At 37.5% G+C, this 22,998-nt stretch overlaps 1 protein-coding gene across 2 annotated transcripts; it reads left to right on the forward strand.

Moving 5' to 3' along the window:
* Positions 1–848: 848 nt before the first annotated feature.
* rhpn2 (rhophilin, Rho GTPase binding protein 2) lies at positions 849–22,618 on the forward strand. 2 transcript variants are annotated; one of them, XM_033984944.2, is made up of 15 exons: positions 849–1,047; positions 4,995–5,110; positions 8,484–8,612; positions 14,197–14,272; positions 14,692–14,769; positions 15,547–15,671; positions 15,892–16,058; positions 16,521–16,708; positions 16,784–16,940; positions 18,020–18,139; positions 18,307–18,501; positions 18,882–18,958; positions 19,812–19,958; positions 20,488–20,643; positions 20,792–22,618. In XM_033984944.2, exons 1-15 carry the CDS (start codon positions 982–984, stop codon positions 21,050–21,052), a joined length of 2,058 nt encoding a protein of 685 aa, XP_033840835.1. In that variant the 5' UTR covers positions 849–981; the 3' UTR covers positions 21,053–22,618. The 2 variants fall into 2 exon arrangements, with proteins under 2 accessions (XP_033840835.1, XP_033840842.1); XM_033984951.2 differs by having other exon boundaries at positions 18,882–18,928.
* The last annotated feature ends 380 nt before the right edge of the window (positions 22,619–22,998 follow it).

The following is a 22,998-nucleotide window of genomic DNA, read 5'->3' on the forward strand; positions in this document are numbered from 1 at the left end:
CACATTGCAATTATACCATATTTTGTTTTAAATTGGTAATCGCTATGGCAACAGTCCTAGTCTCATCATTCTAAAATCCATGGGTACAGGTCTAAGCCCTGTGTAAGCACGTACGAAGGTGATGTCACTATGCAGATGGGCATGATTAGGTAACCTAATGCATTTATTAGGCTACATAAGGACCATGGCAGGCAATAAACACTCAAGGTATTAGTGGAGTGTTTTTAGGTTATCTATGGCTCCATAAAAGAAAATAAAAGGTTACGCAATGTTCTGTTCTGTGATGTGGAGGCTAGTGCACTGCAGGTACACTGATGACATGATTTCAGGCTGGTGGACCATTTTAAATTTTAAAATGTTATGTTGGATATCTTATTATTTTGTTGGGCTAGATGACAATTCGTGAGCAAAAAATATCCAAAATAATTAGACGACCACCTCCAAAATGGCCAGTGTTTTGATGTAGCTTTACTTTATTCATGGATTTCAGGTTCTTGATATATATCACATTTTAGGACTTTTAACCATTCAAAATATATAAAGTTTGTTTTGAATTGTCAATTGCAAAAGAGTGCTCATTTTTATCATTCTGAAACCCATGGATGAGATGAACTATCTCTCTTACACTTTTGATCATTATCCATCACTGTTTATGGTATTCTGGAGCTGTTTTTTTTGCATATTTTCCAGAAAAATAAAAACTTAAAGCACATCAAACTGGGTCAATACTCTGTGGCATCTTACTAGCGCCCTCAGTGGCCACTTTTCACTGTGCGTCTCTGCTCCAGCCTCTCCACTGCGCGCTCTGGGGGTGGGGCTTGTGCGCAGGGCAGGAAAAGTCTCCAAGCGGCTACGATGCAACCAGTCACTGCTGACGAGGGAAGAGGAGACGATCACCTGTTGCACCACTCACACAGCGGAATTTACAAAGTTTTATTCGCGTTTTTGTTCGTCAGTTAGAAATAAAAGTCTACGTAAATCATGACAGACACGCTTTTACCGAACGGCATTAAAGACGGAGGAGGGGAGCGCAACTACTTCAAAAAGGTAAGTCTTCTCTGTCGCCACGCAAAAAAAAAGCTGCTTAAAACATGAGTAAGTAACTAAACAAGTCCACACTCTTGTAGTTTGGTGTGGATCAATGTATTGCTGTGGATACAACAAACAGAAGCTGCTTTGAATGATGTTTGTTTAGGCTACTGTTAAAAATTTGCGTATGAGGTGATGCGCAAGTCGATTGTCAACCACATATTGCGCAAAAGGTGGCTTCTTCTAGCTCATTTAAGGATGTCTAATAATAGCTACAACAGAAATCCAAAACTTTAGAATCTTCAAAAAAACGTGTAGGCCTTTTCAGTGATGTCATGAGGAGTCGAAACCCAGAGAGCTGTCGCGCTCAGGTGTCCTGTGTGGGTGGGCGTGTGCTGCTTTGTGGGGCCAATAATAGCTTTATCTCCTGCGGTGAAACTGAAAGGCTATTCTGCTGGCTTTTCCATCATTCATCTTATCTGTTTCCTGAGAGGGATGATGCCATTGACAGCTAGGCCATGGGAGCTTTGTTTGGGAAAACTACATTTTCCATTAGTCTATTATGTATTTAGAATAAAATGAAAACACACCTTCCTGTAGCTTCTAGACCAGAGATAAGAGAAGGCGTCGGCAGTGGCAATGTAAAAAAAAAAAAAGTTTTTATAGCCTATGACGATGTTTCAGATAGGGTCATCCAGTGACATTGAAGAGCCTGAGAAGCATGTGACTGCTGCTTTGGTGTCCTCATCCTCGTTGTTTTGACAGAAAGTATGTTTAGGTGGGTATCTGAACTGGCTCATTGTGTTGTTCAATCCCACGAATCCCCCTCTAAAGGCTGTCTGGACCTCAGCCCCTGCTGCACTTCCTGTGGCTATAAAAAGGTCGGTGGGAGCTGTAATGTATTGTAAATCCGTAGTTTTAATTATTCAGTTGTAATAAATGCAGTCTGAAAACACTCCAGCCTCATCCATGTCTTGGCTAAACTTGTACACAATATAAGTATATTACAGGAGCGATGTGTCTTCTGCCACAGGATGATGATGCACCAGAACACAATATTATTGTATGACTTACAGTAAGGAAGAGCAACTCATTCACTATTACTCACAGTTTAGCCTTCTGTTACCACTGCTGCTAACTGCCTTACTGTAAAACAGTTCAGAGTCTTCTTTTTGATTTTGGAAGCCGAATGAAAAGGCTTGCACATTTTCTCAAACCACAGTTACTCCCGATTGGCTGTGTTAAAGAGATTTGGCTTTTGGAAAGAGTTTGGTCACATTTTAACCAACGGGAGCCTGGATGATCTTTGCCTCATGCGCAGTGCCCATCTCTGGGTGAAAATGACACTAATGATTTACACGGCCTTGCTGGGGCAGCTCGTGCTCAGGGGAGCTGTTGTGGTTTGGGGCTCTCTTCCCACCCGTCCACTGTTTCACCTCCAGCTGGCTGGGGTCCACCTGCACGGCTGCAGAATGGAAACATGGCACAGCAGAAAGCCGAATCAGCATGTTTCTCCATTTCTCCTCCTTGGCCAATAACAGCATTGACGTAGCAATGGGCCTGAGGCCGTGCTGCTGCAGACCACAGACACAAATTGACAACATGTGTCCTGGTTTACAGAGCTGCCTGGATGTGCTCAGACACACTGTAATCCCTCAGTGGGCTTGGGTTTAAACTACTTCAGTAAAGTCTGGACTCTCATGATTTCATATGAATTAGCTGGAAAATGGCTTGGAACCCAAGAAATTTGTCACCATAATATTATTTTACACGACATATTAAGGGACTTATTTTATTTAGTTATTTAAAATGATCATGAAGCTCTGATTATGCAACAGCCAAATAATGAGTTGTATGCTGGCCACAGTGAGTCCCTGGCTGCTCTTGTGCGGGCTCTAATGAAGTGTTGTGTACACTTGTGAGAAAGGCTGCACTGTGAGCCTGCCAAAGGGAATAGGGCTTCACCCACCCCTGCTTGGGTTTACTAGGTTAGACACCAGCCTGTTACATAGACAGGACAGCATGAGCACTTTCAGGTCTGACCAACAATTTTCAAAGCTTTAAGGAAATAAATTTATTGATCATTGGAAGCTTACATAGCTTAAATAAATATCACCACCACACCTCGTTTCTATGTGTGTCACAGTTAATGTGGCAGTGTTGATGTCAGAAAGGACGTGTCCACTTTGCTCCACCTTTTTGTTTTATTAGAAGAGAATTCTCGATATTTCCCTTCATTTGTTAAGTAGTTAATGATTAGACTGGAAAGTTACTGAACAATTTGCACAGGAACACCTTTGTGGTTATAGCCAAGGACCAAATGCAGAGGTTATAAAGTAAAAATGTGACCCCACTGAAGCCTTTGATCTGTAGTGCGGACAATGTGTAAATCTAACACAAAGAGACAGGTGATGGTGACACAAAATTAGATTAGTTTTTTTTTTGTTTCTTTGCCTTGATCATGATCTGGATTTTTTTTTTTTTTTTTGCATGAATCATATACAAAAACTAGCTTTAAATTGTTCAAGTGGCAGCACCTGTTTACTTCTCCTGAGTTTTCACACGTGGTGGTTAAACTCACTTGTTACTCACTCAGAGCTTGATGAGACTAACTAGTAGGACGAGTGGGTGCGCCTGTGTTTGTCTGTAAAGCTCCAGAAGCACAGAATATTAATGTTAATCACCAAAATGACAATGCCAGAAGGATTAGATCTTAATTCGATTTGCATTGTCATATTACCCAGCCCATACTAGTTTCATTTGAGAGGTGCCACACTGTGACTGGTTAAATCGGCCTGTCATTTACTTATGACGGAGACTGACCAATTGGAGCAGTGGGTGGAGGAAAGTACATAACGTGTCTGAGTATGAATCACAATATAACAATGTTCTCAGATTGACAAGGACACAGTTGGATATAAAGTAATCATTATTGACCAACCACCCCTTTCAAGGAAGGATCACAAATCAATTTTCATGAATACAGTATCACATTTTTTTATTTTTGATTGACTTTTTGCACTGCCGTTGCTAACTTGCATTATACCGTTACTGCTTTCCTGTCACCTTAGCTTCTGTCAAGTAAATAACTACAATTATGCCATGTAGCTAGTCACGAACTGTAACCCGACTGGTTTTACTGAGCTTACTTGTCTGCATCATGTGGCCCTTAGTGCATTGTACATTACAGACCACACCTACAGTGAGCTGTGAGTCAGTCTGCACAAATTTCAGGTTTCAAGTTTATTGTCTTTTAAACAGAAACTGGCATGTTGGCATTGGGAGGTTGGTGACAAGAAAATGCGGTACGGCCACACGTTAAGTCACAGAAAGGATGATATTGACATAGTGGCATATGATGATGATTCATGAGATCTTAATAATATTTAAGTTGACTTGACTCATGGACTGTCAGGGTCTCAAGAATACCACAAGTAAACTTTTTTTTTCAATTTCAGTTTGCTGTGAGGTTGAGGGAAGAATAGTAGATACCAGATTTGCTCAGTGAACCAAGCTCAATCCAAAAAATATGCAAATTTATGTATTTAATTTGAAACTTGCAATCCATTTTCTTGCCTTACTTGAATCAACTATTAAATTTATTAGATTATTATAATTAGCAACTGATAACTGATAATACAGGCTCTAAAAACACATGACCTTTCATGACAAAGACAGCAGCTTTATTCAATGAAATAAAACAATAAAATAAACTATTGTAAATATTCTTCAGTCTTCAGTCACCATGTGTCAACCTTTATTTTGTTTGACTAGTAAAAAAAAAGAAAAAAAGAAATAACATTAAATGGCACAAAATGACACTGAAATAGTATTGCCTGAGTAGCTAACTTGTTCAAACTACAGACTGACTTTCAAGTTCCAACCAACTCTTGTATTTCTCCACCTGTGATTCCTTGAAGTTTTGTGTGGATTTATCATAATACTGAATGTTTGTTTTGTTTTAGGGATGCAACCCTTTTGCACAAACTGGACGAAGCAAACTGCAAAACAAGCGTGCTGGTCTGAACCAGGAGATCATCAAGCAAATGCGCTTGCGAGCCGGGGCTGAGAACCTGCTCAAGTAAGTTGTCAGTAGAGCATCTTTAAAAACAGCTAAAACAAAATGTCTGCTTGAATACTCTTGTGCACAAAAACATGTTTCTTACATAATGGCAAAGATTATTCCAAGTCCTCTTGCCTACCTTCAGTATCCACTCATTCATTAGTCTGTCAGCAGTAGACACCCATATTTGTCGGCGCGGTGGCTTTGTGAATGTGACCTCCAGTAAACTCAGCTGGTAGGTTGACAACTTTGGCTTGGCCTGCTTCATCATTCTGTCAGGGCTTGTCATCTGTTCCTGGCCCAATTTAAACAAGCCAAGCAAAGGGCTAGATGATATTATATGATAGCTGTCTTCATAGAGGCATTCCACAAAGTCCAATAACAAAGCAACATTGTGGTACCACTGAGATGAATGGAGCCTTATCAAGTGGGTTTGCAAAGAGATGGACTCCTACCACAGTAGTAAAGATACTGCAGTGTAGGAATGTCAAACAACAGTGAAATTGTCCATTTTCTTTCACTGACATTGATTTCATAAGGTGCGTATGTATTGGACAAACTATTGGAATGATAAATTAATGGTAATATATGACATAAAATAACTGTACTGCACTATACATTTTACCTTTTTGGAATGAATTAAATTGAAATGACCAAATTTTGTTTTTCTAAATTTGCCACAGTTACTTTTTATCGTTCTTACAAATGTGACCCAAATAATCATGATTATTGATTCAGCAATCCATCATGACATCCCCAGAGCAGTGGAAGTACTTCAAAAAAGTTAAAGTTACCACTACTATGAAATGCAAAAAATAGATACATAAATAATTACTTGAGTAGATTAGTTTTTCTTAAATGTTCATTAAAGTTAAAAATGGTCTTTGGCTGAAAGAAAGACCAAAACTAATTTCATAGTCCACAAAATGCACAGAAAGTGTATAATCCTATTCTGTGTACAATAATATTACTGTGGTATGATGATGTTGCCTGTATGTATAGTATCGGAAGTGGCCCTCTCATTTTTCCCACAGGGATCGCCTTGCTGTGTTCAGATTAGCTGGTGAGAGAGGATATGAGTGCTCATGCTTGTGTGTGTGCTGTGGACATGTACAAGCCCTCTGTCTGTATTAGAGACATTCACATTCCATTAGCTCTTTTGTGTGTTTGCCTAAAGCTCGGGAAATGGGCATTGCATATTTCTGCAAGTCCATCTGCAGTACAGCCCTATGCAGGTATGACTTGAGATTTATTTGAAGATCATAAATCAAAAAGGAGTTTGCCTCTGGTTCCATTCTTGGCTCTCCAGATACAGCATCTTGAGTCTGCAGTTTGTGCAAGTTTGACAATAAGAACATAACTCATATATATTCTGACTGTAAAGTGCAGAACCTGCTCATTCCCCAAAAGTATTTTACAGATAAGACTTTTTCAAGAGCAGTATATTACAAATGTTATACATAAAGCTATTTTAAACATCTAGTGTTGAATTTTTATTTAGCTACATTGCATTTTGCATCTGGTTTTATCACAATGTTATTTAATATGTTTTGCCTTAAGAAATAAATGTTCCTAGGACATTGTTTGTCATTAGCCCACTCCAGTATGCTCTGTACACTCTACTCTGTTGAAATAGTTGATAAGAGTAAATGTAGGTTTGGCTTTTCATGGATTTGGTGATTCATATGTAGAAAGTTAAAATATGATGTAGAGATGAAGTTATTTTGATTTCCCTTATGGAAAAACTGGCAGTTTCACAGTAGTAAGTGATGACTCTGCATTATGCAACCTCATCCCTATCTCTTGATCTAGACAGCTTAGTAAACACACTTGTTAGTTTAATATGAAAAGCACTACTTTCACGGAAGACAAAAGAGTCCAGAAATAAAGTCTGCACTAGAATAGGAGCACACATTGAATGGCAAGGTTATGTGTGGTGTGACAGGTTGTAAGTATAAAGATTCACTCAGCAAAACTCCCCCAAAATTCCTTCCAAAATGAGGCTGAGGTCGTGTGGTCTGAATACTAAGCGGCGTCTGGCATAAAGTATGGGGTGGAGACAGATCAGCAATGATTAATGTGATAATGTGCTGTGGTCTGGCAGGCAATATATTTCTTTACAAGAAAAGATCAAACTACTGATTTTGTTGTTTTTGAAATCTATTTTCTGAACAACTGTTGCTGCCAGTGATTTTAACATCTGATCCTGTTAAGCATCACATTCAGTGTAATTATAGATTGATGAAAGCACACCATAAAACAGGCCTTGGCTAACACTGAAGCATCTCTACTAACAGGTTTGAGGCGTGCAAGATGGAGATAAGGAAGGACACAGTGCCACAGGCTCCTGTAAAAGGCATGTGTTTGCCTTTGTTGCCATGGAAACTTTGTTTAATGCTTGTCCTAACCTTTAACCTCCTGACATGTAGTAAATCAGCCTTTCTCAAGGCTCTATTTTGAACTGTATTGTTGGCTCAAATACATGGTTATCTTGCTTTTTCAGGGTGTGCATTTATTGGAGTTCTGAGATACAAGACATTATTAATATAATTATCAAGGAAAGAACCTCTGAGTACTACATATGCAGAATAGCACAATTTTGTCTCTTGAAAAAACATAAAATGTGTGTGTGGATTTGTGTTGTCAAAAGTATCGAGAATACTACTAGATGCTACAACTAGCATCAAAACTCGATACTCATTTGTGCAAATATAGATATTAAAAAGTCATATTCACAAGACGGTAATAAACCTTTCCTGAAAAGCTTTAGAATGATCTTCAGCTGTATCAGAGCAAGTATAAGACCACATGGACTAGTATACACCCATGGACCACTGTGGAACCTACCTGGACGATTGAGGGATTACACAGATATAAGGCCACATGCTAGAAGAAATAATGTGATTTTAACTCTTAGCCCTGTTCTTTTTTCACTGTGGCATCAGCATCTGTATTGAGTCCATTCCTTAGTATTATAATCGAGTTTGAAATTTTAATATCATAACAACACTAGTGTGGATTCAGCTCATGATAATTAAGTCAAGCAATTCAAGCAATTTATAGCAAGAGACAATGGTTACCAATTTTAAATTAAATTGGATAAGTTATTAATTTATTGTAGCTGTAAATTTATCAAGTGATAGTTGCCAGTATTAGTAGACCTTATTATTACTACAATGTCAATTCCAACTGTTCCGTGGAAGCTCGTCCGATGAAGGGTAAATGTGGGATACACTGACGCAGTTCTGTGGCCCAAAGCACCAGCACATGTTTTAATAATCAGAAGCAGATGAGTTTGGCTTACAGAGTGGATAATTAGAGGGGTCTTGTTTTAATATTTTTGTCATCTGGCTTGTTTTATAACTCTAGCTTGATCTCTCTTTATGTGCAGAGCTACGTCCAACAACAAAGTCAAGGAAATGGTTTTACTGGAGCTGAGCTACTGCAACTCTAACCTGCAGCTACTGATGGGAGAGCTGGAAGGCCTCAACAGCTCTGTGGAGGTCTACCAAAGCACACAGTAAGTACTTTTACTAGACTCTCCCTCACTGCTTTCACTTTTACAAAGACAACAATAATCACTTTTGGAGTTGAGTAGTGGAGCAAAACAAAACAAAAACAGGCATTGAAATAGACATGCAAGGAAATGTATTGAAACAGTTGGGGCTTTGAACATACATTAGTAGATTGATTAAAGGTTTGCTTTCAGGGTGTATTGTATGTGCATGCTAAAAAGTACACAGCCACTGCTTTCATCTGAACCATTTTCATCCATAAGCAAGCCACGAAATGCCACCATTGTCTTCCTAAAACCATCTTTCAGTGCAGCCCCAGAGACTGTCAGTGACCAAAGTAAAGGGGCAAAAAACATGGCTGATAATCTTCTGGGAAAGAAAAGCTCTGGTAGTTGCACAAAGTAAGAGAGAGGAGTGCACTGAGCCTATGTGGATGAGTTTGTTGTTGTCGAACTGGATCAGCTGGTTCTCAAGACACAATGAAAACAAAAACGCCCGGTTGAATGCTTATGTTAATGGATTCTTCTCAGAGGTGCTTGATGATCAGGGCTGAGGGCGTTGCTTTTCTAGGGCATTCTTCCCTCAGACTTGAGCCAACATTAGTGGTGGTGAATGAGGCAGCTACTTTTAATTAGGATGTACATGTTTATAGCTTGTCATAACAAATAATTTACAAGACTAAATTGAGTATAATGTTAAACCGTATTAAGAATTGGTGTCATCCATGTTTTCACTTTTTAGATTTGTACAATAGACCAGATCAGGATTGGCTGTGGGGTCCTTTGATTGAGGAATCTTCAGGTTGTATTTCCTCTCTAAGAGCACTTGAGACCGCTGTATGCCATCTGCTCACGTATAACTCTCCATTTACAAATAAATGCATGGACACATCTTATAGCTAAACATGATGAGTAACATTTGAGGAAGAGCCACTTTCACCTCAACAGTGTTTCAAGGGGTCTATAGAAGGATTGTTGTGAGGGGGTAACTATGGCAACCAATCAAAGGGTCTGATACAAATTTGCCATGGTAGACCGATAGCTGGGCTTATCATAGTTTGCTAAACAACCCTTTGTGTGTAATGAATCACAGCCTATTTGTCTGGTTGCTCTGCTAATTTAAACATCAATCTGCTTAAGCTCTTATAAAACTCTATCCCAGCTCACACTGATACAATCAGGTCAAATGTATTTGTTTTGAGGTGTGGAGGTCTAAGTACAGCCTGAGCCAGGAAGGTTTAACCTGGTTCTGATAAATTATTACTGGAGGGCAGCAGACAGGAATCTGTGTTTGTTGCTGTGATATTTTTTTTTTTCTTTCAGGAATTCAGGGAGTGAAAATATTAGTGCTAGGCCCCGTAGCATTACTCATGGGAAGGGTACAATTTATGAGTTTTAAGATACAAAAAAATAACAATAAAAAAAATAATTACTTACTAGTGTTGTCAAGGCTCAGTGCTCAAAGTATCCTTACCATTTTCAACACAACACAATAGTAGTTTCTGTAATATTGCCATGTGGTCTTATTCTAGTTTGGCTTTAGCTCCAGACCATTCAGTATTGGTTGGTCTTATTGGTTATTGCTGTCTCTTTTTTTAGCACAAAGCTCCACTTGCACTCAGCTTGTGGTTTCACAAGATCCCGTCAAGGTCTTAGCGTCCTTGTCAGGCAGGATCGCACCAACAAGAGTAAGACTAGTGTGGGAGAGTTAAGCTTCTTGTCATGTGTCGGAGAATAACACCTGCCTCGTCTGAATACAATGAGCGCTCTGTGGACCTCTGTGATTGTGTCTCCTGAAAACTAAACCCGGCACAGTACTTCAACAATGCAGCAATTAAGAAGGACATGCCGATCTGAGAAAACATTTTGACAGGCTTTCACACCAGAGACTTAGTGTAGCCACCAACGGAGAGTTCACAACCATTTACAGAAAACACAGCCTCATCCAGTAGAAAAAAAACACTCTGAGGTTATCAGTTTTGCCATTAGGTAGTAAATAATACACAGAATAGGCTACTGAGACACATGCGACGTTCTTGGTGACCTTGGCAAGTTGAGCTCACCTAAGCCAATAAGAGAAAATGTTACTCACAGTTTGCTAATAGAGGCACCACTTTTACTTGTTTACTTTTTTATCAATACAAAACAGAACTTTATTTATTATTTATTTATTGCTTACTTCAAGTGAACTTAAGGAGTGTCAGGTATAATCAATTAAATAATATTGTAAACATCAACATGACTTCAAGCCAGTACTTAATTTGTAAATTAGACGTTGCTGGTCTGGACAAGGTCTAAATAAGGTCAAAACTTTACCGGAATAAGTACGAAATGTCAAAATATAACACAATTGACCATATAACTACATTTTAAACAATATAATATTTAGCTTATATGTCCATTCGTTCTGACTCAAGCCACTGCCACACCTGCCGCTTAAGCCAAAAAAGAAGTTAGGATGATAAGCCTGTTTTACTTCTCCCCAAAAGTGATTGTGTTAGTATTTGCGTTAGTGTGTGATGAAACTAACACATGTCTAGATAGTGGCACAAATAAATTACTCCATTTAGCTCAATCCAGCCTGGCTTAACCTGCAAATCACAGAATGTCCCTAGAACATTAGTAATAGGCTTCTCCTGCTCAGAAATCAAAAGCATGGACAGACATGGACTGTACAGTGAGTCACAACAACACGGGCAAATAGATTGAAGAAGACATATTGTTCTTGTTTCTGCTATGTAGCTATAATTAATGACACCCATGGGTCATTATGTTATAATTTGGACATCACAACAAAGAAAATTGGAGAACGAAGTAAGTACAGAGCAGTGGGCGTTTACCGGTGGTGGTCAAAAACGGGGATTAGGAGGCAATATGGTGTCTTGAAAATAAGTGATTAAAGATTGCTCAAACATGCACAAATTACTCCAAATACAACTTCGGGGGGTGAATGGTGTGGGGAATCAACTATGAATGTGGTTAAAAGCTCTAAAAAGTTACTTTAGTATCATACATCTGCTTTAATCATGAGTTCAATCTGCCTTTTTATATATAACTGCCAAATAATACCAGATCTTCAGTAGACTTACTCCTCTTTTCTGCTGGTGTCCCATTTAAATCCTAAATAAAATTATTAGTCGACTAATACTAATTTTGGTCGACTAAGATTACGAAAGGCCTACATAATATAGTGTAATTTTGGTATCCATATAATCATAAAAGCTCTTTTAACTCCAACACCCAATTTTCTTAATGCTAAAGCTCCAAAAATATTCATACGTTCACTCTGATACTCAGTAGATTTAATTACTTACTATGCTTTCAGATAGTGCTTGTCTGGCAGTGCCTGTTCCATGTCATGCACACCAGCTCTTTTAAGTAGTCTTGTGAAGGTGTTTCGTGTCTGCGCTGTGGGGGCAGTGAGCTCTGAGTGGCTTTTAACATTTTACTTTCTCAACAGATATCCCCTAGCTCTAGTTTCTCTCACCCTCTCTGTTGTAATAAATCACACCACATACCCTGTCCTCCCTGTTTACAAATGATTTTTTTGTGTGTTTCAAAAGCCAGCTATGCCAGAGGAATTCTGCCTTATCATCAAAGTGATAAATACTTCAGAGTAGATTCCCTTCCCAAAGATGGTGGTTTTGACGTCTTGTACTGTCCTTGTGACGTTTTTGTCCATAATGATATGTGAAGCTCGATTATTGCCAGAACTTAACATACTTACTCTTCACCCTACTGCCCAATGCCCATGCATGTGTTGTATTAGTGTATTTTTGTAGTGGGTCTTTACTTTTGTATGTTTTTAATATTGCTTGGGATTGTTCAGGAATTTATCTAATAATTTAGCAATGATTACCAAAAAACAAAAAAGTTGTATTAATATGTAACGTAATTTCCATTATTTATTAGTTATATTGTTTTCAGTTCTTATTTCTAATCATGATAAATAAAGTTTTACTTAAAAGGAAGCCTAATAGTTGCAAATTACAAGATGGCTTAAACATGCTTGATTTGCTCACATACCTAATCAGTTCAGCACTGACTGTAGTATTTTTGTGATATCTAATCTTCTTTGTATGCTGCTTGTGCAACTTAAAAGGGACATATTATGTGAATTGAACTTTTAATAATTGTAATAGTTTTTAACCATTTTTAAAGGTCTTCTGTTACCATTAGCTCACTCAAAATTGTATTTTGTTGGATTCATGTATTCTTGATTACATTAATCATTATTTCACCTACCCCGATCTGCTGATCACTCATGTTGAGTTAAAAATGTCACATAGACATTTTTATTAACAATTAAAACACTTGCTGCTCACTAAAATACTACTATGAAGAGGCATGGTGTCTTAGCCCTACAGACTTGAACAGGAATTCTATGGATCTATTTGTTTATCAAGCCATTTTAGATCAATATTATATTATAGTTTAATACTAAATATCTGTAGAAAAAACTACATAATATGTTTTCTTTTAAAACATGCTGACAACATATTTGTTCTGCAATCTATTCCACAACACCTCCTACTCCTTGCTGTGTTTTTTATGGACTCTTTGTCATTAGCAGTAGGTATGTGTCTGGCTATCCTCCCTCGGATCTGAAATCAAGCTAAACCTGCTCTCCATCTGCCAGCACTCCGCACCTTTTAGCCTCAACGTAAAGACTGCAAACTTTAACTGTCAGTACACACAGGAAAAGTGGATAAGAGCATGATAGCTGATCGATTTGACCATATGCTGAGGTCATGGAGGTGAGGAGGGTGCACAGGTAGCAGATGCTAATTAATTAAATCAAGCAAGCAGGACTTCATCACTGATTAATTAGAGCAGTGAGTTGTGCGACTTTACTTGACAATTAAGATGTATACGCCCCATTCACCTTCTAATCCTTAACCCTCCACTGCCATCTGTCTAATCCAACCTCACCACAGGGATGCCCAACATTACCCAACATACCCAACATTAGATCTTACATCAGTTATATACCTCTATGTGTACTGACTGCTATTATTGCAGTTTAAACATATATATATATATTTTTAAGTACAGGGTTGTGATGTTTTCTTGTAAAAATATTTAAATTTGCACAGTAGTTAATCTTACAGCTAGGTAACCTTGACCAACATCCTGGCGCTGCTTTACTATCTTTCATTTCTCCTGACAGCTTGGACGGATGGGTCAAATGCAGAGAACACATTACATGGCTTAACAATGATCCTGCTTGGACACATACATTTTATTTTGCTTTCCTATATAAACATGATGCTAATGATGGCACTACTGTTGTATTGAAAGTCTATGTTGTGGATCTGTCCTCTAATAATCATGATGAACAAATATCCCTGTGATGTTTTGACCATTGGCTCACATGACCTAAATGGTGGAGATGACACCATTATGGCAAGCAAGTTATAACATTTTTTTTTTTTAACTTCCTTTAATTTATTTACCTAACATGTATAAGGAAAGGAGACTACATTTGCCATATTATGATCAGAAAAGCTTTGTTTTGTAAAACAGGCCACATTGAAATCTCATTCTAACTACTGCAATAGATTAACATTTGTTTTGTCTTTGTCAACAGGGAGACAGCCAACATCCCTCTGATTGCCCTTGGCCTTAAGGAAACTAAAGAGGTGGATTTTTCTGCTCCGTTTAAGGTAATTTATGTCTTTTATAGGTAATTAATTCAAGAGGTAACCTGGTCTGTCCCAGTGCTACCTTCTGTCCCCCTGCTACCTTCAATTTCCCATTTTTTATCATAAACAATGGATATAATAATTTGCCTTTATATTTATTTACAATCACATTTGTGCTGCTTGTTTGTTAAATGGTGCTGTTTTATTGAGCTTGTAAATGTGTTAATGATCTGTTTCATTGAGTATTCTCGTAACATTTTGGCCCACTTGGCAGGCATTGTTAGATTCTTTCAAGCCTTTAATGCTGTTTACTGGTAACTCTCACGTCAGTTTAAAAGAACAGGTGTCTCTTACATCTGTGAATCACCTGCCAACCTGGCACCTTGTTCTGAGCGTGGATCATACACGTGGATGATACAATGGCGATTTATTTTTTTCAGGATTTCATTATGGAACACTACAATGAAGATGGGAGAAGGTACGAGGAAGAGATTGCTGACCTGATGGACTTACGGCAGGTAATAAAAACTAAGATGCTATTCTAAACCTAAAGCTGTTCAAATGACTGTTCATAAGCTCAGGACAGAGAACTACAGGAAATGTGTGTCTGAGAACTCTGATACTTGGCCTTAGGGTGTTGAACATTACATTACAAGAAAGTTCAACATTACATCTCCTGGTTGAACTTGGAATTTATAGCTTTTTATTTCTTGCTGTTAGTTCACTTTAATTCATTCATTAATTTATATAATTTAATAAGATTTTTGAACTTTTTAAACTGGATTACATGATATTTATTTTATAGTTATGACGTGGGCATTGTACTTAATTTTTAACTGGTTAAGTAACAGTTTTGCAACTAGTTAAGTAACATTTTTTGATTTTTTTGATACTTATGTTCTTAGATATTTTGATTCTTAGTTATTCCTCTCTTATCATATGCATTCCAAACATCCTAATTATTCACTGCAATTAGTTTATGAGCATGTTTCACTACTTTCAGAGTCCAGATAAATGTTTTGCCATCACACTAATGCTAACAACAACTAGCATGCCAACAATGAAGTTTCTGATAAATCCGGCACAGCCACTTTAAATATACATTTGCACCTGTGTTTATCTAAAACTATCCCGGACTTCCTAATATTACCCAATTAAGTTCTTCCTCATGCAAATGAATGCATCTTATAAAGAAAGTTTTTTAAAGTAAATATTCCATTAAGGTGTGTACAGTGAACACACACACACCTGATCACTGTGTTGTTATCTGATATCTTGTCTTCTGTTATATCTAGGCATGCAGAACACCGAGCCGAAACGAGGAGGGAGTGGAGCTACTTGCTAAATACTTTGCCCATCTTCCACTGATAGAAAGTAGATTCTTCTCCCCTTCTCGGCAGACAGGAATTTTTTTCACATGGTAAGCTGCTAGTTTTATTGCTTACTTTTTCTGATAATTTATTAGGACTATGGTCTGCAGTGAACACTTGGATGTATAATTTTAATATTTCAGTAATTGTAATAAAAACTAATGTCACTAGGTCTTATTATTTAATGAATTAATTAGCATTAAGGCTCTATGCGTAATAAGTCTTTGTTTGTTACTTGAGCTGACACTTAGCACCTCATTCCTCGTACAGGTATGACTCTTTCACTGGAGTGCCTGTGTGCCAACAAAACCTGTCATTGGAGAAGGCCAGTATCCTCTTCAATATGGCCGCCCTGTACTCACAGATTGGCACCCGCAGTAACAGACAGACTCTAAACGGGCTGGATGAGGCCATCTCATCTTTCCAGAAAGCTGCAGGTATGTACATGAGAAAAACAAGTTAATAGATTTATTATGTAAATTTTTTATTGTAATTGCATGTTGAGAAACAAACAAATTGTACTTTTTGCTAATTTCTCTGAGCTAGCTGGAGGGATTCAGCCTGACATTAATAAAAAATAATTTCCTGGTGACAATGATAAACAATGAGAATATACTATCTAATAGCACAGACATGGTGTAATAATGTTAAATATGTGCTAGCCATCTTTGTGATAACAAATAAGAATGCTGTTAATTCTTAATCTGTTTGTTACATGAATAAGTTACATTTAAGCACCTGTCGCTCATGCTTATAGAAAGTTCTGATGGTTTTAAGATGTTTTTGAGATGGCTATTTACTGCTTCTAGGAATAAACATGCAAATACAATGTGGATAACAGTTCTGTAGTTCAAGTTCAAAATATGTAAAGTAGCATTTCACGTCTATCTTCCTACCAGGTACCTTGCACCACCTTAAAGAGACATTCACCCACACTCCCAGCTATGACATGAGCCCAGCCATGCTCAGTATGCTAATCCGGATGATGATCGCTCAAGCCCAAGAGTGCATTTTTGAGAAGACGGCTCTACCAGGAATCAAAAACAACTTGTATGCTCTGCTAAAAATGGCCCAGGAAGCCGCAAAGGTATATATATTTTTTTTTACTTTAACATGAAGCAAAAGCATTAGATCTTAAGATGCATTTTTGTTGTTTTAACAGGTGTCAGAAATCTATGACCATGTTCATCAATACATGATCCAGACCCCTATCAAAGACAATGTGCCCCTGTTCTGGTCAACTATGGCACAAGTGAAAACTAATCACTACAGAGCTGTGGCCCACTACTTTGTGTCTTTGGCGCTGTTGGATCACCAGCGTAAGTATATGCTGTGTAAACTGACTTAGTTAAGAGTTTGGATATTTATTCAGAGTTTTCCATCTGCAAATATAACAATTTCACCACCCTTTAAAAATAAATGGTTTATAACTTTATCCATGAAATATTAAGTTGTTTGTGTTAACTTTCCATGTTTTGCTATGTTATAAGCCTTTGTTTTTCCAGTGGGCTCTATAGGCCACTGAGCTGGTCATGTCAGATTACCGCACTCAACCACAGTCAACCACAATGTCGTTACATAACAGCTATTTAGAGGCACACATTTAAGAAAGTAGCTTTTTCCTAGAGCTAGACTGGACAGACATAGACAAAGATAGTAGAAGAAAGTGAAATGCTGGCATGAATAAGGGATGTAGCAAGAAGTACTTTGCATAGTGTAAATGAGAATTACAAGAAAGTGCATGGGTAAGGGGTAAAAGGGGGGCCCAATCTTAGAAAACACAGCACAAAACTGCTTATGATGCATTTAAATACTGTATAATTGCTTCATTAGTTCATCATGATGATGACAGCAATAGGGTTAGTGAATGGATGATCTTTTTTATTCACTGCTATGAACGTAATAGGTTTTGAAATAGGACCGGCAGAGCAAGGCCTTTGAGTTTGGCAGCTCATTAGCAGATTCCAGTGTCAAGTAGAAGAATAGCACGATTGAGCACTAAACCTCAGTGGAGATACAAAAAGGATGAGAGCATTTGCAGTTCAATGCATTTCAGATTTTAAGGATATTAATTATAACATGTATAGCATTTGAGAGAAGACCTGATAAACCAATACAAGAATATCATGAATTTCCATGCATGTTTGCAGAGGTTTAAACTACAGTTAGAGCAAGATTTTCTTTAAAATATAGGATATTTAGTTCTTTGTAGAGGACATTAACTAAATAATTGCTGACTTAGCAAATTTAGGCAGCAAATATTTTAAATTTGAAAAGTCTATGAGAAAAATGAATGAAAAATTGACTTCTGGAACCAAAGTCGACAGTTACTGATGAGCTCCATTGTGCAGCTCTAAAATATAATAACTTTTCCACACTTTGTATGTTTTTGTTATAGTTGGAGCACAGGATGATGAGGACCAGCAGGAGAAAGCCTTGTCACAAGTCTATGATCATATCCCCGACGGGCGCACTCCTCTGGACATCCTGAAAAAAAGAGAGGACCGTGAGCGGATTGGTAAGTCTAGCATGGTCAGAAAAAACATAGTATTGATTGGGACATGGGTGTGTTTTATTTATTCACTTGTGCTGCCAAGTTTAAAAAAACAGCCTTTTTGACAAGATAAATTTAAATTTAAACTTCTAGTATTCATTGTCTATATTGACCGCCTCCTTTGCCCTCAGGTAAAGCACATATTCGCAGAGCCATTCTGTGCCACGAGGAAGCCCTGAGAGTTTATAGCCTATGCCTCCACTTGAACAAACTGGAAGTCCTTCAAGAGATCCTCAAGGCTAGTCTACAACGCTCACTGGAAAAGTCCAGTGCACATGAGGAGGAGGAGGAGTTTACGGACTACATGGAAGCACCCGATATTATCTGTGAGTTTAGTATTTCACAGAACAAACCACCAGGAGCGTATTCAGTGAGGCGTACAGTCTGTTATGAAAGTGCTGCTGGTTTCAGATATTGATTCTCACGGTATTGACAAGAAAAAGGTCCTGTTAGGTGTCAGCAGAAACTGTTAGCAAGGATCAATAACATTAAGGATTAGTGTGGTTGTATGTTAGATTGTTAGTGTTTCTCAAAAGGATTTTTCGAAAGCAGATATTTTGTGTACCATGTCTTTGTAATGTGACCTTTATTTCCAGGTACAAATGATGTAATGTTTACACTGCCAACTCCCAGTCCAGATCAGTAGCTGTAATGTTCCATTGACTGTAAATACTTGTGAATGACAGTTATGTTCTCATCTTTATAGCTAAGACCGAGCACAAAGCAGAATTGGACATTCCTGCCACCATAAAGGTGAAAGTCATCGACTTTTTCCAGAGGCTGGTATGTGGGATACTAATTTTCTTTCACTCACATTTCTTTTTCAACATACTGGTTGGTTGTTTAGAAATAGCACAAAATTGGTTCTTGTTTCAACAAAAGATAAGACTTGTATTTCTGAATAAAGCCAACCACGGATGATTTTCTTGAAAGCTTTGGGTTTTTTTTGCCAACATTTAACTCCAGAGCTTCCAGGGCTATCATTCAAACAAATGCGAAACTAACTATTAACAGTGGACAGGTGTACGTTGGTAATGTGGGGGGTTTCCTGTATCTGCCACCGTGGTATATTGGTCCTTTTATCATAAACTGGCTTGGAAATATTTGAAGAAGAATTTGTTAATTTTCCATGACAGTTTATTGACATCTTTTAATAAACTGAAACTTTATTTCCTCTGAGCCCATTGTCATGCAGGTTGAAGGTTGAAGGGGGCAGGGTAATAACAGCACAAAATATGTACAACTGATTATCCTACATATTTTTAAAATGTCTTATTGCTCATGTTTGCTGTTTATGAGGTAAACTGGCTTAATATTTTCAGAGTAAAACAGGGACAAAAAGAATTTAAAAGATAGCTAGTCTTCACCTCTGGGACCCTGTAGCATATTACCTACCACCTGGTTTTCTACAAATTTTTACTCAAACATACATTTTCTGAAAAAGCATCTGCTGTCATTTTAAACCCATGAACATGTATTCTATGTATTATATATGGTATATGTATATTTAGGTATTGTATGTATTGTACACCTTAAAGAGGAAAGATTGATTTAAGGTGTCAAATGTTGGAAACCCAAACTTGGCCTGTATAATCCCAAATAAAGCACCTAACCACTTCACTTTTACCTGACACAGGGCCCATTGTCAGTCTTCTCAGCCAAACAGCAGTGGACAGCACCAAAGACAATCCACATCTGTCCTGAAGATCGAGACCTGGGCTTCACTCTGAAAGGAGAACCTCCCGTCCAGGTGGTCTCTCTGGATCCTCTCTGCAAAGCGGCTGTGAGTGGATTCATGTGTTGTTATTGCCATGTTAATTCTCACTTTCAATAAATTCCACATAAAAAATTGTTTATATTCATCATTTAGCCAGGTTTGCAACTTTGTAATGTGGTTTAATTATAATGTGTGTTTGGTTGTGTAACCACGTGTTTGGGTTGAGACAAAGAGCAGCTTTGTATTAAGGTTTGTAGGCTACCCAAAATAACAGATTTATAGTGTTTTAAAACAACTAGGTCAAATTCACCTGCTCTCTTCTGCAAGTATATAACTGCATTACTGTAACGGCTAATCTACTACAGGGGTGCTATAATTTGAAGTTTGTCTTCGATACAAATGCCAGATTATACTTGACCAACAGGGCTTTGTCTGTCTGCTCCTGTTGGCTGCAGTTTGTTTTAGGAAAGTAGGTGAAGCTGAGATGGGTGCAATTCAAGCAAACCTTGTACCATAAATATTTGCTCGATCTCCCTGTGTCAGCGGTTGGACTTGGCACTCGATTAACACCTAGACTTTGTTTTTCTTCTTTCAGGAGGATGGTCTAAAAGAGGGCGACTATATTGTTGCTGTGGGTGACACAGACTGCAAATGGATGGGTGTGGGTGACGTTATGCGCTTACTGAAGGATGTTGGTGAAGAAGGCATTGATATCCAGGTCGTTAGCATGATGGACTCCAACTCTGCTATGGTAGGAAATCCTTACTTGAACATGACATTTAAATAAATGTATCTTGTGGGAGGAAGAATTTGGGGAGGAAGGGTATGTCTGAGGCTATGTTGTGAGACCCATCAAGGCTAATAAATCCTAACTGGTTATTCTTTTTTTTATTTTTCAGCCGACAAAAAGTGCAACTTTCTGTGGAAACATTCCAAAAACCTACTCTATGATTTGTCTGGCCTATAATGATGATGACAACCATCCCAAGACAAACAAAGTGAGCAAGAAATCATCGTTTTTGAGTTGGGGTATCAAAAACAAGCTGAAAAGTACGAGCACCCTCAGTCTCCCTACAGCAGACCATTCCACTGCCCAGCCGTGGAATAAACCCCATCCAAGTTTCCCTAGATGTAGTTCACACAACAATGACAGTCTCTAATACTGACAGACTCTTTAGTCATCTGTATTGTAGCAAAGTAAGAAGGCAGCCTACTACAGTGTGCTGAGATCTGTGTGTGTACTTTGCTCTTCCTCCATACTGGTCTGTATGTGGTACAGTGCTGACTCATTCTCTCCCACCATTATAAAGTAGCTCAGTTAGTCACTCGTTTAATGACAACATTAAGGCCAGCTACCTTTTTGTACATTACACAGCAAGGCTCATGTGTAAATGTCAACTTGTTTAGCTGAAAACTGATAACCTGAGCAAACATTATGTACCATGTTACATCACAGTAAGTGCTACCCCTGAGAATCAAACCAGTTATCAATATGGTCTCTTGGTTTTAACACATTCCACCCATAATAACTTAAAATTACATAAATATTACTGCTGATACATTTGTTTAGCATTTGAGTCTAACTTCTGTGCTACCAATGTAATATACTGTTTGTTAGTTCTTTAGTTTTAGTAATTTTATGATCTCCCTTAGTATGTCAGTATGTCTCTCTCACCCTAGGAAAGGCATTTCATTTTTATTTGTCAATTATTGTCACAGTGCTTAGGATTAACGTTTGTCATGATACCTTTATAAAATTAGTATGTTAAACTGATATTCTTATACATTATATAATGCAAGAAATTTTAATATCAATGCAAATTTGTATAAGCTGCTATAACTATAGAGGACCTATTGAGAATCTGCTTTTATTTTGGCCACTTGTATATTTCTGAGTCAGCCTTTAAAGACGTTACCTGCAGTGTGCCATACATCTGTACACGGACAAAGGAATTCTCTGTTGAGTAATGCCACTGACCAAAATGCCTCTGTGTTCATTAATGCTAGGAAGTGTAAAACTATTCATCTCACATTGGCTATTGCTTGTATTTTGTCTGTACTCTGAGGCACATTGTCTATTAGGAGACAAAAGAATGATCATGCTTGTGTAAATGTGAACATACAGTTATACTGTAGTTATTTTTCCCCTAAGATGCTTGGAAACACTGTAAATATTACTTAAATTCATTTTACTGGCACTTAGTAGTGTTGGAGTATTTCTTTATCTACAAAGTAGATCATTATATACATTTGATAATCAAATTATTTATGTAATAAACAAAGCAAAAAATAAAAATAAATAAAGATTAAGAAATGTATGTTGGTTGTAGATTTGCAGATGTATTAGTCAAGTTGTCTTTTTTGCACATTGTTTGTCAGAGGTTTGTTTTTTTCAGTTTTTAAAGACCAATTTAAAATTTGTTTGAAAAAAAAATGCATTTTTAAACACTGAAAAGACCTTTTTATGGTTTACCTTTATATATATGTCTTAAGTGCTATTGATGCTAAATGAAGGAAACATTTTCAACACTATTATTTTTATTCTGTTCTATAGGCTGCTATACTGTAATGTTACTTTTATCTTTACATGTTATGGGTGTTTGTGCAGATCAACCTAATGGCCTAAATGCCTGCAGTTTGTGATTGTCCAACTCGTGTCTATTTTACTTTGTTACATTCTTAACTAAGATTTTATTAAATGACTAAATAAAGGGATCAAATATAAATGTGTCTTTAATTGTCTTTTTTTCCTTTTTTTTTTTTTGTCCATCACTGTCGCCATAAGCATTGCATGGCTTAGACAGTTTGACAAACAAAGTCCATGTTCGTTTTTTGTTTAAAATTAAAGTCCTCTAGACCACACAGCAAAAAATGTCTTAAAGAATCTATTCTAAAAATGGATTAAAAACTCAATAGGTCATAACGTGGCTTAAACAATGGACAAAAGAAACACATTGTACCTAAATAACTCATAGTTTATTTAGGCTATTATAATAAATAAATAGACTGGAATAAGCCTTTAGCTTTGTAAAGGTAAAATTCATATATTAAGATTCAGGAATATTTTAGTGTTTGATAAAACATATTGTTATTATCTGAAACCATA

Source organism: Periophthalmus magnuspinnatus, chromosome 3 (assembly GCF_009829125.3).
Source record: "Periophthalmus magnuspinnatus isolate fPerMag1 chromosome 3, fPerMag1.2.pri, whole genome shotgun sequence".
Lineage (NCBI taxonomy): Eukaryota > Metazoa > Chordata > Actinopteri > Gobiiformes > Gobiidae > Periophthalmus > Periophthalmus magnuspinnatus.

Excerpts from the sequence above, each read along its gene's own strand:
- rhpn2 (XM_033984944.2), top strand. The coding sequence starts at position 982 with ATGACAGACACGCTTTTACCGAACGGCATTAAAGACGGAGGAGGGGAG. Across the intron at positions 1,048-4,994 it reads AGCGCAACTACTTCAAAAAG|GGATGCAACCCTTTTGCACA; the intron begins GTAAGTCTTCTC and ends GTTTTGTTTTAG. Across the intron at positions 18,959-19,811 it reads TCGACTTTTTCCAGAGGCTG|GGCCCATTGTCAGTCTTCTC; the intron begins GTATGTGGGATA and ends TACCTGACACAG.